The 11,748-nt window shown below is 50.0% G+C and overlaps 1 protein-coding gene across 2 annotated transcripts; it reads left to right on the top strand.

Moving 5' to 3' along the window:
• Positions 1-1,211: 1,211 nt before the first annotated feature.
• On the top strand, positions 1,212-10,742 carry LOC106989404 (UL16-binding protein 1-like). Of its 2 annotated transcripts, none has more exons than XM_053222113.1 (5): positions 1,212-1,432; positions 7,200-7,463; positions 7,700-7,972; positions 8,699-8,830; positions 10,156-10,742. In XM_053222113.1, the coding sequence occupies exons 1-5, from the start codon at positions 1,342-1,344 to the stop codon at positions 10,161-10,163; spliced, it is 768 nt and encodes a 255-aa protein (XP_053078088.1). In that variant the 5' UTR covers positions 1,212-1,341; the 3' UTR covers positions 10,164-10,742. The 2 variants fall into 2 exon arrangements, with proteins under 2 accessions (XP_053078088.1, XP_053078089.1); XM_053222114.1 differs by having other exon boundaries at positions 1,214-1,432; positions 8,699-8,807; positions 10,154-10,742.
• The last annotated feature ends 1,006 nt before the right edge of the window (positions 10,743-11,748 follow it).

Here is an 11,748-nt window from a genome sequence, read left to right as displayed (position 1 = left end):
CCCCAAGGAATCTGTGCTGAGTCAGGCTGGCTTTTCTAAAACTCTTTAGCATCGGGGTGTTTGGGTGGCTCTGCCGGTTAAGCCTCCGACTCTTGGTTTCTCCTCAGGTCAGGATCTCACAGTTTGTGAGATACAGTCCCGAGTCGGGGTCCTCCTCCCTGACAGTGTGCAGCCTGCTTGGGATTCTCTCTCCCTCTCTCTCTGCCCCTCCCCTGCTCTCTCTCTCTCTCTCAAAATAAATAAACTTAAAAACAAGCAAAACACAGATGCTAATACAGCACATGCAATTAACAAAAGCAAAAACAAACAAAAAAAACCAACAAAAAACCCAACCCTCTAGCATCAAGAGGTCTTAGGACTTAGCTTCCCACCCTGCACTCCCATCCTTGTCCTCTCGCTCCCATCTCCTGGAAGTACTTCTTTTTCTGTTTTTAACGGTTAGTTAATTATTCTTGAGAGAGAGAAAGAGAGAGAGAGAGAGAGAACACGAGCCCGAGAGCAGGGGAGGGGCAGAGAGTGTGCGAGACAGAGAACCCCAAGCCAGCTCCAAACAGACACTTCACACTGAAGCAGGAAACTGACCGCGCAGAGCTCGGGTTGGGGCTGGGGGGGGGGGGGGGGGGGGGAGGGGCGGGTGCGAGAACTCAGGAATCCTGAGATCATGACCTGAGCCAGAAATCATGACAGAGATCAGGACCTGAGCTACCCAGGCGCCCTGGCTGGCAGTACTTTTCGACCAAGTTCCCTTTTCTCCATCTTCTTTTTTTTTCTCCATCTTCTTCTTTTAAAAAAAATTTTTTTTAATGTTTTATTTATTTTTGAGACAGAGAGACAGAGCATGAGCAGGGGAAGGGCAGAGAGAGGGGAGGGGCAGAGAGAGGGGAGGGGCAGACAGAGGGGAGGGGCAGACAGAGGGGAGGGGCAGACAGAGGGGAGGGGCAGACAGAGGGGAGGGGCAAAGAGAGAGGGAGACACAGAATCCTAAGCAGGCTCCAGCCTCTGAGCTGTCTGCACAGAGCCCCGCGTCGGGCTCGAACTCCCTGAGCCAAAGTCGGACGCTCAACCGACTGAGCCACCCAGGCGCCCCCCCTTTTCTCCGTCTTCTGGTCCAGAGACGCCAGGGCAGAAGAGGCTGAGGAAGGCTGCTAAGCAGGTGACTGGCTCCGCCCACAGGAACCTCTACTCCTCCCACACCCATATTAGGGCAAACTGCACTTGTCCCACCCTCAGAGCACGTAGGAAGTCGGGACTTCTTAAACGCCGGTTCCCTCCAGCTCCGAGCTGGTAGATGACTCCCGTCCGCCCTGCTGTGCTCTTCACGCCGCCCTGTCGCTGCCGACCATGGCTCGGCCTGGGGACACCACCCTCCGTCTTTGTCTCCTGCTCCGGTTTCTGCTAACAGATTCAGCGCCTCGCGGCTGTGAGTTCAGAGGTAGAACCTGGGCGGGGGGCAGTGCGGCGGTCGGGAGGAGCATTAAGACTTGGAAGGAGTTGCGGTGTGCCCCGAGGGGTTCTGGAGCCTTCTCGCCGGGTGGCGTTCCGTCCTCCTCCTCAATTATTCCCCGCCCGGCTTGTTCCGCGTCCGCGGCGTCTGCGGGTCGCGGGTTCCCGGGACCCGGAGAGGTAACTGTAAATGGGCAGTTTCCTCCGAAAGCGCTGCTGCGGCCGGGTGGACCCGGTGGTGGCGGGGCAGCAGAGCCGGAGCAGGGGGAGGGAAAGACGGCCTCCTCGCGGAGCCTAAGCCTGAGTCTCAGCCCCTGAGCCCCGGGCTTTGGGCAGGACGGAGGGCGATCCCTCAGCGAAGGAACTGCCAGATAAACCTGCCCCGCGACGCGGCTCACACAACTCTGCCCTCACGAGTCTCCATTCCCGTTACCGGAGCACTTGGACTTCTCAGTTCACCGCCCCCCTCCCCCCCCCCCCCCCCCCCCGCGTCCGGCTCCAGAAGCTCTTCCACCAGCCACGTCCCAGCACCTCCCAGCTCAGAGTGGGCAGGTCTGATATCCTATGGCCAGAGACCTCCTGGCTACCAGACCCCTGGACCTCACCGGCAGCCTCTTACTCCGTGTGACTTTCCCTGCTGCAAGTGGCATTGCCTGGCTCCAACACAGTAAAGGTCTCTTCCCGATATTCCAATGGGGATGTCACAAAGTGCACAGAGCACCTTTTCCTAACACAATACCTCTATGTCACAGCTTCTACAGGGTCCTATGACCCAGGAAGCAGGTTCAGCCACACTCATTCATCCAAGGATTGTTATGGCCGCTTCCCTGCTACAAGAGCACTGTCGGTTACTTACAGCAGAGACCTGGGAAATATTTAATAGATGCAGAAAATCTTTGCACCGGGCTGGCATTTAAGTGAAAATACAAGAGGGCTCCTTCATACCCTTGCATTCAGAGAGGTTTTGATGTTGGTACTCATCTCTCTCACTGCATCCAGGATAAGTACTTTTTAAACATTCTATTTGGAGAGAAGAGAAGGCCGTGTAAGAGTACTGTACTTGAATTTCCTTGCAACCTAGCCCCCTACCCACAAGTAATTCAACTGCAAAGATTTTTCACTCCTGGGACAAAGGTGGGGGATGTGAAAGGACCACATGGTGATGTGGGTACCTGAGCCAAATGATGTCGCTGTGAACAGGGGCTGGGAGAGGTGTCTTTTCATTATCTGGGGCACCCCCTGCCCTGCACCAGCTCAATAACAGGGGCCCCTGAGGACGCTTTCGATCCCTGTGGACGGTGTCAACTCACGCAGTAGGTTTACGCAGTGAAAACGTCCGGGTGGTCTCTGCTCCCCAGAGTACGCTCACCCCTGTAAATGACCACATGACTCTTTGGGGAAGGCCAGCAGGAAGCATTGCTCTTGCTGTTGACCTGAAGGGTCCCTCCTGATTGGAACCTGGCTTCTGCTTCTAGTAAAGAGTTGCAGTTCTGAGAGGCGGCTCCGTTCTGGAACCTGGGCAGAGGATCCAGACTCTCTGTGGGGTCACTGCTTTCAGCTTCCTCCTCATCCATCTTGGGGATTGGTCTTTGTTTTTATTGTTTAACTCCAGCAGTCTTCGGGTTGGCTGTCCAACTACTTTGCCTTTACAGTCATGTGTTCTGTGAGCCAGAGGGATGGACAGCTTTCTGTGGGTCAGGCCCCTGGCTGCTTTCCAGCGTCTAGGATCACTCTAGGATCATTTCAATCGTTGCCGCCTCCCTGCTTCGGACAGTTGAGCGCCTATACCTCAAATCTATTATATCAGGACTTCCCACCGCCAATACCACTGGGAGCCTATTTCTGCAACACCGTCCCATTACCGCCAAGCTTCTGCCTTCAAAGATAGCCATCACTAAGCTTCTTTTGTTTTAATTTCTTGAGAGAGAGAGAGAGACACACACACACACAGCGCAAATGGGGGAGGGGCAGAGAGAGAAGAGAGACAGAGAAGGAGAGAGAAGGAATCCCATGCAGGCTCTGCACTGTCAGTGCAAAGCCCGATGCAGGGCTCGAGCCACAAACTGGGAGATCATGACCTGAGCCAAAGTTGCACACTTAACTGACTGAGCCACCCAGGCGCCCTGCCATTACTAAGCTTCTTCAGGATTTTGGTGCCTTCTCACCATGCATTGTTTTTTGGTTTCTGTTTTTTGAATTTTATTAAAATCCAAGCTAACATATGGCGTAATAATGGTTTCAGGAGTAGAATTTAGGGATTCATCAATTACATGTAACACCATGCCTGTCCCAACAGGTGCCCTCCCTAATGCCCCCCACCCATTCAGCCCATCCCCCCACCCATTACCCCTCCAGCAACCCTCAGTTTCTTCTCTGTATTTCAGTCTCTTACGGTTTGCCTCCCTCTCTGTTTGTATCTTATTTTTCGTTTCCTTCCCCTATGTTCATCTGTTGTGTTTCTTAACTTTCCACATATGCGTGAAATCATATGATACTTCTTTCTCTGACTGACTTATTTGGCTTAGCATGATATGCTCTAGTTCCATCCACATGGCTGCAAATGGCAAGATTTCATTCCTCTTGATCACCAAGTAATATTCCATTGTGTATTTATACTAGATCTTCTTTATCCGTTTGTCACTCGATGGACGTTTGGGCCCATTCCATAATTTGGCTATTGTGGATAGTGCTGCTAAAACACTGGGGTGCATGTGCCCCTTAAAATCAGCATTTTGGTATCCTTTGGAGCAATACCCCGTAGTGCAGCTAAGGGGTCATAGGCTAGTTATACTTTTAATTTTTTGAGGAACTTCCATATTGTTTTCCCTAGTGGCTGCACCCGTTTGCAGTCCCAGCAGCAGTGAAAAAGGCTTTACCTTCCTCCACCTCCTTGCCAATGGCTGATGTTTCCCGAGTTGATGATTTTCGCCATTCTGACTGGTGTGAGGTGGTATCTCATTTGGTTTTGACTTGTACTTCCCTGATGATGTGTGATGTTGAGCATCTTTTCATGTGCCTGTTGGCCATCGGGATGACTTCTTTGGAAAAGTGTCTGTTCGTGTCTTGTACCTCTTTCTTCACTGGATTATTTGTTTTTTGGGTGTTGAGTTTGATAAGTTCTTGATAGATTTTGGATAGTAACCCTTTCTCGGATATCTCATTTGCAAATATCTTCTCTCGTTCCGTCCATGGACTTTTAGTTTTGTTGAATGTGCGGAAGGAAACAGACCTCATCTTGATTAGGTCCCAACAGTTCATGTTTGCTTTTGTGTTCCTTGCCTCCAGAGACATGTCAGGTAAGAAGTTTTTGCAGCCGAGGTCAAAGAGATTGTAGCCTGTTTTCTCTCTAGGATTTGGATGGTTTCCTGTCCCACATTTAGGTGTTTTTTATTTTTTTATTTTTTATCCATTTTGAGTTTATTTTGTGTATGATGTAAGAAAGTGGCCCAGGTTTGTTCTTCTGCATGGGCTGTCCAGTTTTCCTAACACCATTTGCTGAAGAGACTTAATTCCCACTGGATAGTCTTCCCTGCTTTGTCAAAGATTAGTTGGCCATATGTTTGTGGGTCTCTTTCTGGGTTTTCTGTTCCGTTCCTTTGATCTATGTGTCTGTTTTTGTGCCCGTACATTACTGTCTTGATTACAGCTTTGTAATACAGCTTAGAGTCTGGAATTGTGATGCCTCCAGCTTTGGTGTTCCCTTTCAACAGTGCTTTGGATATTCGGGTCATTTCTGGTTCCCTGCAAATTTAGGAATTGTTTGTTCTAGCTCTGTGAAGAATGCTGGTGTCCGTTTGATAGGGATTGCATTGAATATGCAGGTGGCTTTGGGTAGTGTTGACATTATAACAATATTTCCTCTTTCAATCCACGAGCATGGGACGTTTTTCTACTTCTTTGTCCTCTTGAATTTCTTTCCGAGATTTCTGTACTTCGCAGCGTGTAGATCTTTCACCTCTTTGGTGAATTCATTCCTAGGTATTTTATGGTTTTCAGTACCATGGGGTTCATTCCTTGATTGCTCTTTCTGCTGCTTCATTATTGGTGTAGACAAATGCCACAGATTTCTGTACATTGACTTATATGCTGCAACGTTGCTGAATTCACGTATCAGTCGTAGCAGGTTTTTGGTGGAGTCTTTTGGGTTTTCCACATAGAGTATCATGTCATCTAGGAAGCATGAAAGTTTGCCTTCTTCCTTGCTGATTTGAATGCCTTTTATTTCTTTTTGTTGTCTGATTGTTGAGGCTAGGACTTCCAACGCTATGTTGAACAACGGTGGTGACAGCGGGCATCCCTGTCATGTTCCTGACCTTAGGGGAAAGTTCTGTTTTTCCCCCTTGAGGATGATATCAGCGGTGGGTGTTTCCTACCTGGCCTTTGTGATCTTGGGGTATGTCCCTTCTATCCGTCCTTTCTTGTGGGTTTTCATCAAGAAGGATACTGTATCTTGTCAAATGCTTTTTCGGTATCTCTTGAGAGGATCGTGTTCTTGTTCTTTCTTTTATTAATGTGAGGCACCATGTTGACTGATTTGTGGATATTGAAGCAGCCTTGCATCCCAGCAATAAATTCCACTTGATCGTGGTGAGTACTTCTTTTAGTGGATTGTTGGCATGGGTTGGCTAGTAACTTGTTGAGAATTTTTGCATCCATGTTCATCGGGGAAATGGCTCTGTAGTGCTCCTTCTCAGTGGGACCATGCATTTTTTATGAGTTTCATTGAGAGTCCTCCAGACCGCCCCGTGGGCATAGTTGATGGGCATATTTTTGGTTTTGTTTTGGCATTTCTTACTACATTTGTTCTGTCATATGCACTTCTCTGGGCCTTTTTAATCCCTTACCACTATCTGTCATGGAATTCCTGATATTCTAGTCTGTGCCGTGTGGACCATCCTTTTTTCCAAGCCTCCAAGGCCCATCCTAACGGTAGATGACCACCATGACCAGGCCTGTGCGAAATGCTGGGACCCAGGATTGCAAATCTCTCTTCTCTGACTTTGGATTCTATCCTCACCCTGCCCCGCCCTGACTCAGCTCCTCAGGAGTAGGCCCCCTCACGGTCTCTCACCTTATTAAAAACATTTCTTTAATGTTTGTTTTTATTTAATAATTTAATTTTACAATAATTTTATTTAATAATAATTTTCTTTAATAATTTAATGTTTAATGTTTGTTTATTTTTGAGAGAGAGAGAGAGAGAGAGAGAGAGACAGAGCATGAGTGGAGGAGGGGCAGAGAGAGGGAGACACAGAACCCGAAGCAGGCTCCAGGCTCTGGGCTGTCAGCACAGAGCCCGACGCGGGGCTTGAACTCACGAGCCGTGAGATCATGACCTGAGCTGAAGTCGGACGCTCCGCTGACTGAGCCACCCCGGCGCCCCTCATCTTCTTCGAGACACTGGGATAGATCCTGACCATCAGCCGGCATGTAGACCTCTTCTTCCCATGGCCAGCGTAGCACGTGCCTGAATTGATTAAAGACTGAGTGGTGCTGGATACCAGCCTGGTAGACACAGGGGACATGTCCCTGGCTGTATGGTTTCTGGTCAGGCAGAGGAATCCCGATCCTTGGTCCTTTTCCAAGAAGGGAAGTGCGCCAGCCTTCAATTGTTAGGGGGGAGGGGCTGTGCAGGGGCCGCCTTTGCTCTGCTAGGCCAGCCCTGCAGAGATACAATGACTGTCACATGGGTGGGAGAGGGACGCCTCTGGGCCTGTTCTTCCAACCCCAACCCTAACTTACGTTTTCATTTGCAGATGCTCTTTCTCCTGCCTTTGAATTCCCCATCACACCAAAGCCCAATCCTGGACAAGCATGGTGTGAGATTCGAGGCAAGGTCAATGGAAACACGTTTCTGTATTACGCCTGTGGGAACAAGAAGGTCGAAGTCTTTGGTCCTCTGGGGAGGAATGTGAATGACATAGTGTTTTGGGAGAGACAGACCGAAACTCTGAAAGACCTGGCAGAAGAGCTCAAGAAGAAACTACTTGACTGGAAAGCAGCGGATTTTACACCCAGTGGTAAGTCGGAAAGGCCCAGGGCAGAAGTAGAACAGTTTGTAGGGCCAGGGACCTATTGTGTTCATGTACAACTTAGACATGGATCCCACACACGGGGCCCAGCAGCCAGGGCAGTCAAGAGGGACAGAACAGGACCAAGAAGGGTGAAGGGGAGCCGAGGAGTGGACAGCGGGTGGGACAAGGGATCGGTCAAGACCAGAGGCTGACTTCATGCCCATGGTGGGGGTGGGGGGCAGATTCTCTCTCCCTGCAGGGCAGGATGGTGTGTGTGCGTGGGGACAACGGACGCACCAGCGGATCCTGGGAGTTTCACATCAATGAACAGATATCCTACTTCTTTAACTCAGAGAGTGGAAATTGGACACTTCGTCCTAGAGGCCGACAGATAAAGGCCTCATGGGAGAGTGACAGAGATTTGACCAATTCCCTCATGAAGATCTCAGTTGGAGATTGTAACAAGTGGCTTGAGCGAATATTGATGCACTGGGATGAACTGTGGGAGACAACAGGTAACTCAGAAGACTGGATGAAGTTGTTCTCTTGAAATCGGGCCTACCTTCTCCACTGTAGTGTGCGTGTGTGTGTGTGTGTGTGTGTGTGTGAGAGAGAGAGAGAGAGAGAGAGAGAGAGAGAGACAGAAACAGAGCCAGAGGTGATCCATCCATGGTGAACTTCTTTTGGGGAGAGTAATGGCCACAGATATGTTCTAGCATCCTTCCTTTCCCTTCTCATCTCCTGAAATCTCTCCCTTGCTGCATGTCCTTTAGTTTTCTGGGATTTCTTGGATTCCCTCTTGGCCCCAAACATGAGGGTGTCAGTCTGATTCCAGAGATTCCTTCTCGCTCTTCCCTTTTCTGAGAATCATTGATCTTCTCATCTCATCTCGTCTCTGGCCGGGGATCATTCCTGGCCACGTGCACTGTTAGCTCCAGAGAGGGGGTCAACTGTCACCACCCTCGTGCTCCATGACCACCTCTTCTGCCACAGCAGGAGTGACCAGTTATGTTGGAACCCGTGCTTCCCCCTTTAGCTGTGCGAGGTCCTTCGGGACAGGTCCCGAGTCTTTCCTCGGTTCCCGCCCCAGAACCTGTCACAGCAGCTGCCACAATGTAGAGTGACAGAAAGCATCTGCAGTGTGGGATCATCTGCGGCAGGAGGAGCAGAGGGGGTATCTCTTCCGATTTAAGTCTGAAACAAGATTTGGGGTCTGAAACCCTCTTGTGTTTCCATTTCAGCCCCGCCAGGCTCGCAGCAAGTCACGGCCCAGTCCGGGGCCATGGCCCTCAGACCCATCACCTGGATCCTCCCTGTGATTCTCAGCCGCTTAATCATAATTGGCATCCAGGTAGAGTCTTTTAGAGTGACAGGTACTGAGAGGAGATGGAGCGGGAAGGGAGGGGCAAAAGGCCTGGTGTGAGGACAGGGACAGGTGACTCCTCCACTCGACCCTGCCCACTCACTGAACCTTGTCATCACAGAAGTGAGACAAGGTGATGAGTTCCCCTGTCAGTTGTTAGCAGTAACGTGGACAAGCTCAGCCCTGAGTTGTCATAAGGCCTCACTGTTAAGGCCGCTGGGAAAGGGGAGGGGCCCCCCAATGCATAAGGCCTGTTGACGCTAAGGAGATTTAGCAAGGTCAGGCCTGACTCAGACCTGATTCTAGATCGAAGAGAGCCAATTTGGCCCAGTGCGGGTGGTGTGCGGGGAGAGGGACGCACAGCTTGGGCAGTACTCACATTGGAGCACGAGAGGCGTGGTGGCTCCACGTGATGTCTCAGGGAAGGGGACTCCATCCAGGGGCCTACCAGGAGAGGCACCATTGTCTGTTCTGGGGGAGGGAGTGGGAAGTTCGGGCAGAGGCAACTCGAAAGCCTGGAGTTGAGTGCTGTGTTCCTCCAGACAGTGGCTTGGGTCTTAGCATGTGAGGCAGAAAGTGAACAGTGGAGACTGTGCGTGGCAAGATGTAGAAGCGTGGGGAATCCGGCTCAGGCTGCTGCAAGGCACTGGCAGCTCGCTTCCTGGAGACCTCAGATCCAGAGCCACTGAGCACCCCTGCTTGGAGCAGAGCTGACCCGGGAGACGGGGGGACAGAGCGGGCCCGGGAGATGCGGGGGGAGAGCTGACCCGGGAGATGGGGGGGGGCAGAGGTGACCCGGGAGATGGGGGGGGCAGAGCTGACCCTGGAGATGGGGGGCTGAGTTGCTGGGGGTGCTCACAGCTGAGCCGGACCAGGAATGGATGGGATGGGGGAAGGAGCATCATGCTAAGGGCTCTGAGTGCTGCTAGCTGGGAGGCTGGGAGGGAAGTGAGAGGAAAGGATCTTTGCTTCAAAATTCCGCAAGGTTAGAGGTACCAAGCGCAGGCCCCTGTCTGTCAGATCCCTCACCAGGTCCTGTAGGACTGCCCATCAGAGGCAGTATTAGAACCCGAGTCAAGTGGGCAGAATGATTTGTTACTTCCTGAGCCCAAACCCTTGGTAACAGCTCCGGAGAATGACTCAGTGATTTGTTTTCAGAGGGAGGAGGTTTGTAAAGGCGGTTGGACCCAGGGCTGGGGAGATGGCTGGAGGGAAGTACATGTCCCTCAATGAGGGCTGGACTCTGGGTGCGGGGGTAGGTGGGGAAGGGCAGCCCCAGGACAACTGGCCCAGGAATTTCTCAGCCACGAGACCAACACCTGTTCTTTTCTCAAGGCTGCTGATTATACCAGGAAGCCCCCGAGAGCGTCATCCCGCTTAGCGACTCTGTTTTGCTAGACTACCTTTGGATCACTTGCTGTTCGTTTTTAGACCAGACTTTAAGAATCCAGCGACGTCACCAACTTCCAGCTATTACAAAGCCATAATTATCCAGACAGTATGGTACTGGCACAAAAACAGACACTCAGATCAATGAAGCAGAATAGAAAACCCAGAAATGGACCCACAAACATATGGCCAACTAATGAGCAGGAGAGAATATCCAATGGAATAAAGACAGTCTCTTCCCAGTGGTGCTAGTAACACTGGGCTGCAATGTGTAGAAAAACGAACCTGGACCACTTTCTCACACCAGACACAAAAATAAACTCAAAGTGGATGAAAGACCTCAATGTAAGACAGGAAGCCGTCAAAATCCTCGAGGAGAAAGCAGGCCAAAACCTCTTTGATCTTGGCCGCAGCAACTTCTTACTCAACACGTCTCCAGAGGCATGGGATACAAAAGTAAAACTGAACTTTTGGGGCCTCATCAAATAAAAAGCTTCTGCACAGCGAAGGAAACAATCAGCAAAACTAAATGGCAGCCAACGGAATGGGAGAAGATATTTGCAAATGACATATCACATAAAGGGTTAGTATCCAAAATCTATAAAGAATTTATCAAACTCAACACCCAAAACACAAATAATCCAGTGAGGAAATGGGCAAAAGGCATGAATAGGCAATTCTCCAAAGAAGACATCCAGATGGCCAACCCACACATGAAAAAATGCTCCACATCACTCATCATCAGGGAAATACAAATCGAAACCACAATGAGATACCACCTGACACCTGTCAGAATGGCGAACATTAACAACTCAGGCAACGACAGATGTTGGTGAGGATGCAGAGAAAGAGGATCTCTTTTGCACTGCTGGTGGGAATGCAAAGTGGTGCAGCCACTCTGGAAAACACTATGGAGGTTCCTCCAAAAACTAAAAATAGATATATATATCTATATATATATATATCTATACACACACACACACACACACACACAAACACACACACAATGCAGTATTACTCAGCAATCGAAAAGAATGAAATCTTGCCATTTGCCACCATGTGGATGGAACTAGAGGGTATTATGCTAAGCGAAATTAGAGAAAGACAAATATATGACTTTACTCATATGAGGATTTGAAGATACAAAACACATGAACACAAGGGAAGGGAAGCAAAAATAATATAAAAACAGCAATGGGAGCAAAACATTAAGAGCCTCTTAAATGTGGAGAACAAACAGAGGGTTACTGTGGGAGCTGTAGGAGGAGGGATAGGCTAAATGGCTAAGGGGCATTAACATGATAACGAACTTGAATGTAAATTTAAAAAAAAGGAAAAAAACAGGGGCGCCTGGGTGGCTCAGTCCGTTAAGCGGCCGACTTCGGCTCAGGTCATGATCTCGCGGTCCATGAGTTTGAGCCCCGCGTTGGGCTCTGTGCTGACTGCTTGGAGCCTGGAGCCTGTTTCGGATTCTGTGTCTCCCTCTCTCTCTGCCCCTCCCCCGCTCATGCTCTGTCTCTCTCTGTGTCAAAAATAAGT

The sequence above is a fragment of the Acinonyx jubatus genome, chromosome B2, assembly GCF_027475565.1.
Source record: "Acinonyx jubatus isolate Ajub_Pintada_27869175 chromosome B2, VMU_Ajub_asm_v1.0, whole genome shotgun sequence".
Classification (NCBI taxonomy): Eukaryota; Metazoa; Chordata; class Mammalia; order Carnivora; family Felidae; genus Acinonyx; species Acinonyx jubatus.
This window is presented reverse-complemented; position numbering and strand designations above follow the sequence as displayed.

Excerpts from the sequence above, each read along its gene's own strand:
- LOC106989404 (XM_053222113.1), top strand. The coding sequence starts at position 1,342 with ATGGCTCGGCCTGGGGACACCACCCTCCGTCTTTGTCTCCTGCTCCGG. Across the intron at positions 1,433-7,199 it reads TCGCGGCTGTGAGTTCAGAG|ATGCTCTTTCTCCTGCCTTT; the intron begins GTAGAACCTGGG and ends TTTCATTTGCAG. Across the intron at positions 7,464-7,699 it reads AGCGGATTTTACACCCAGTG|ATTCTCTCTCCCTGCAGGGC; the intron begins GTAAGTCGGAAA and ends GGTGGGGGGCAG.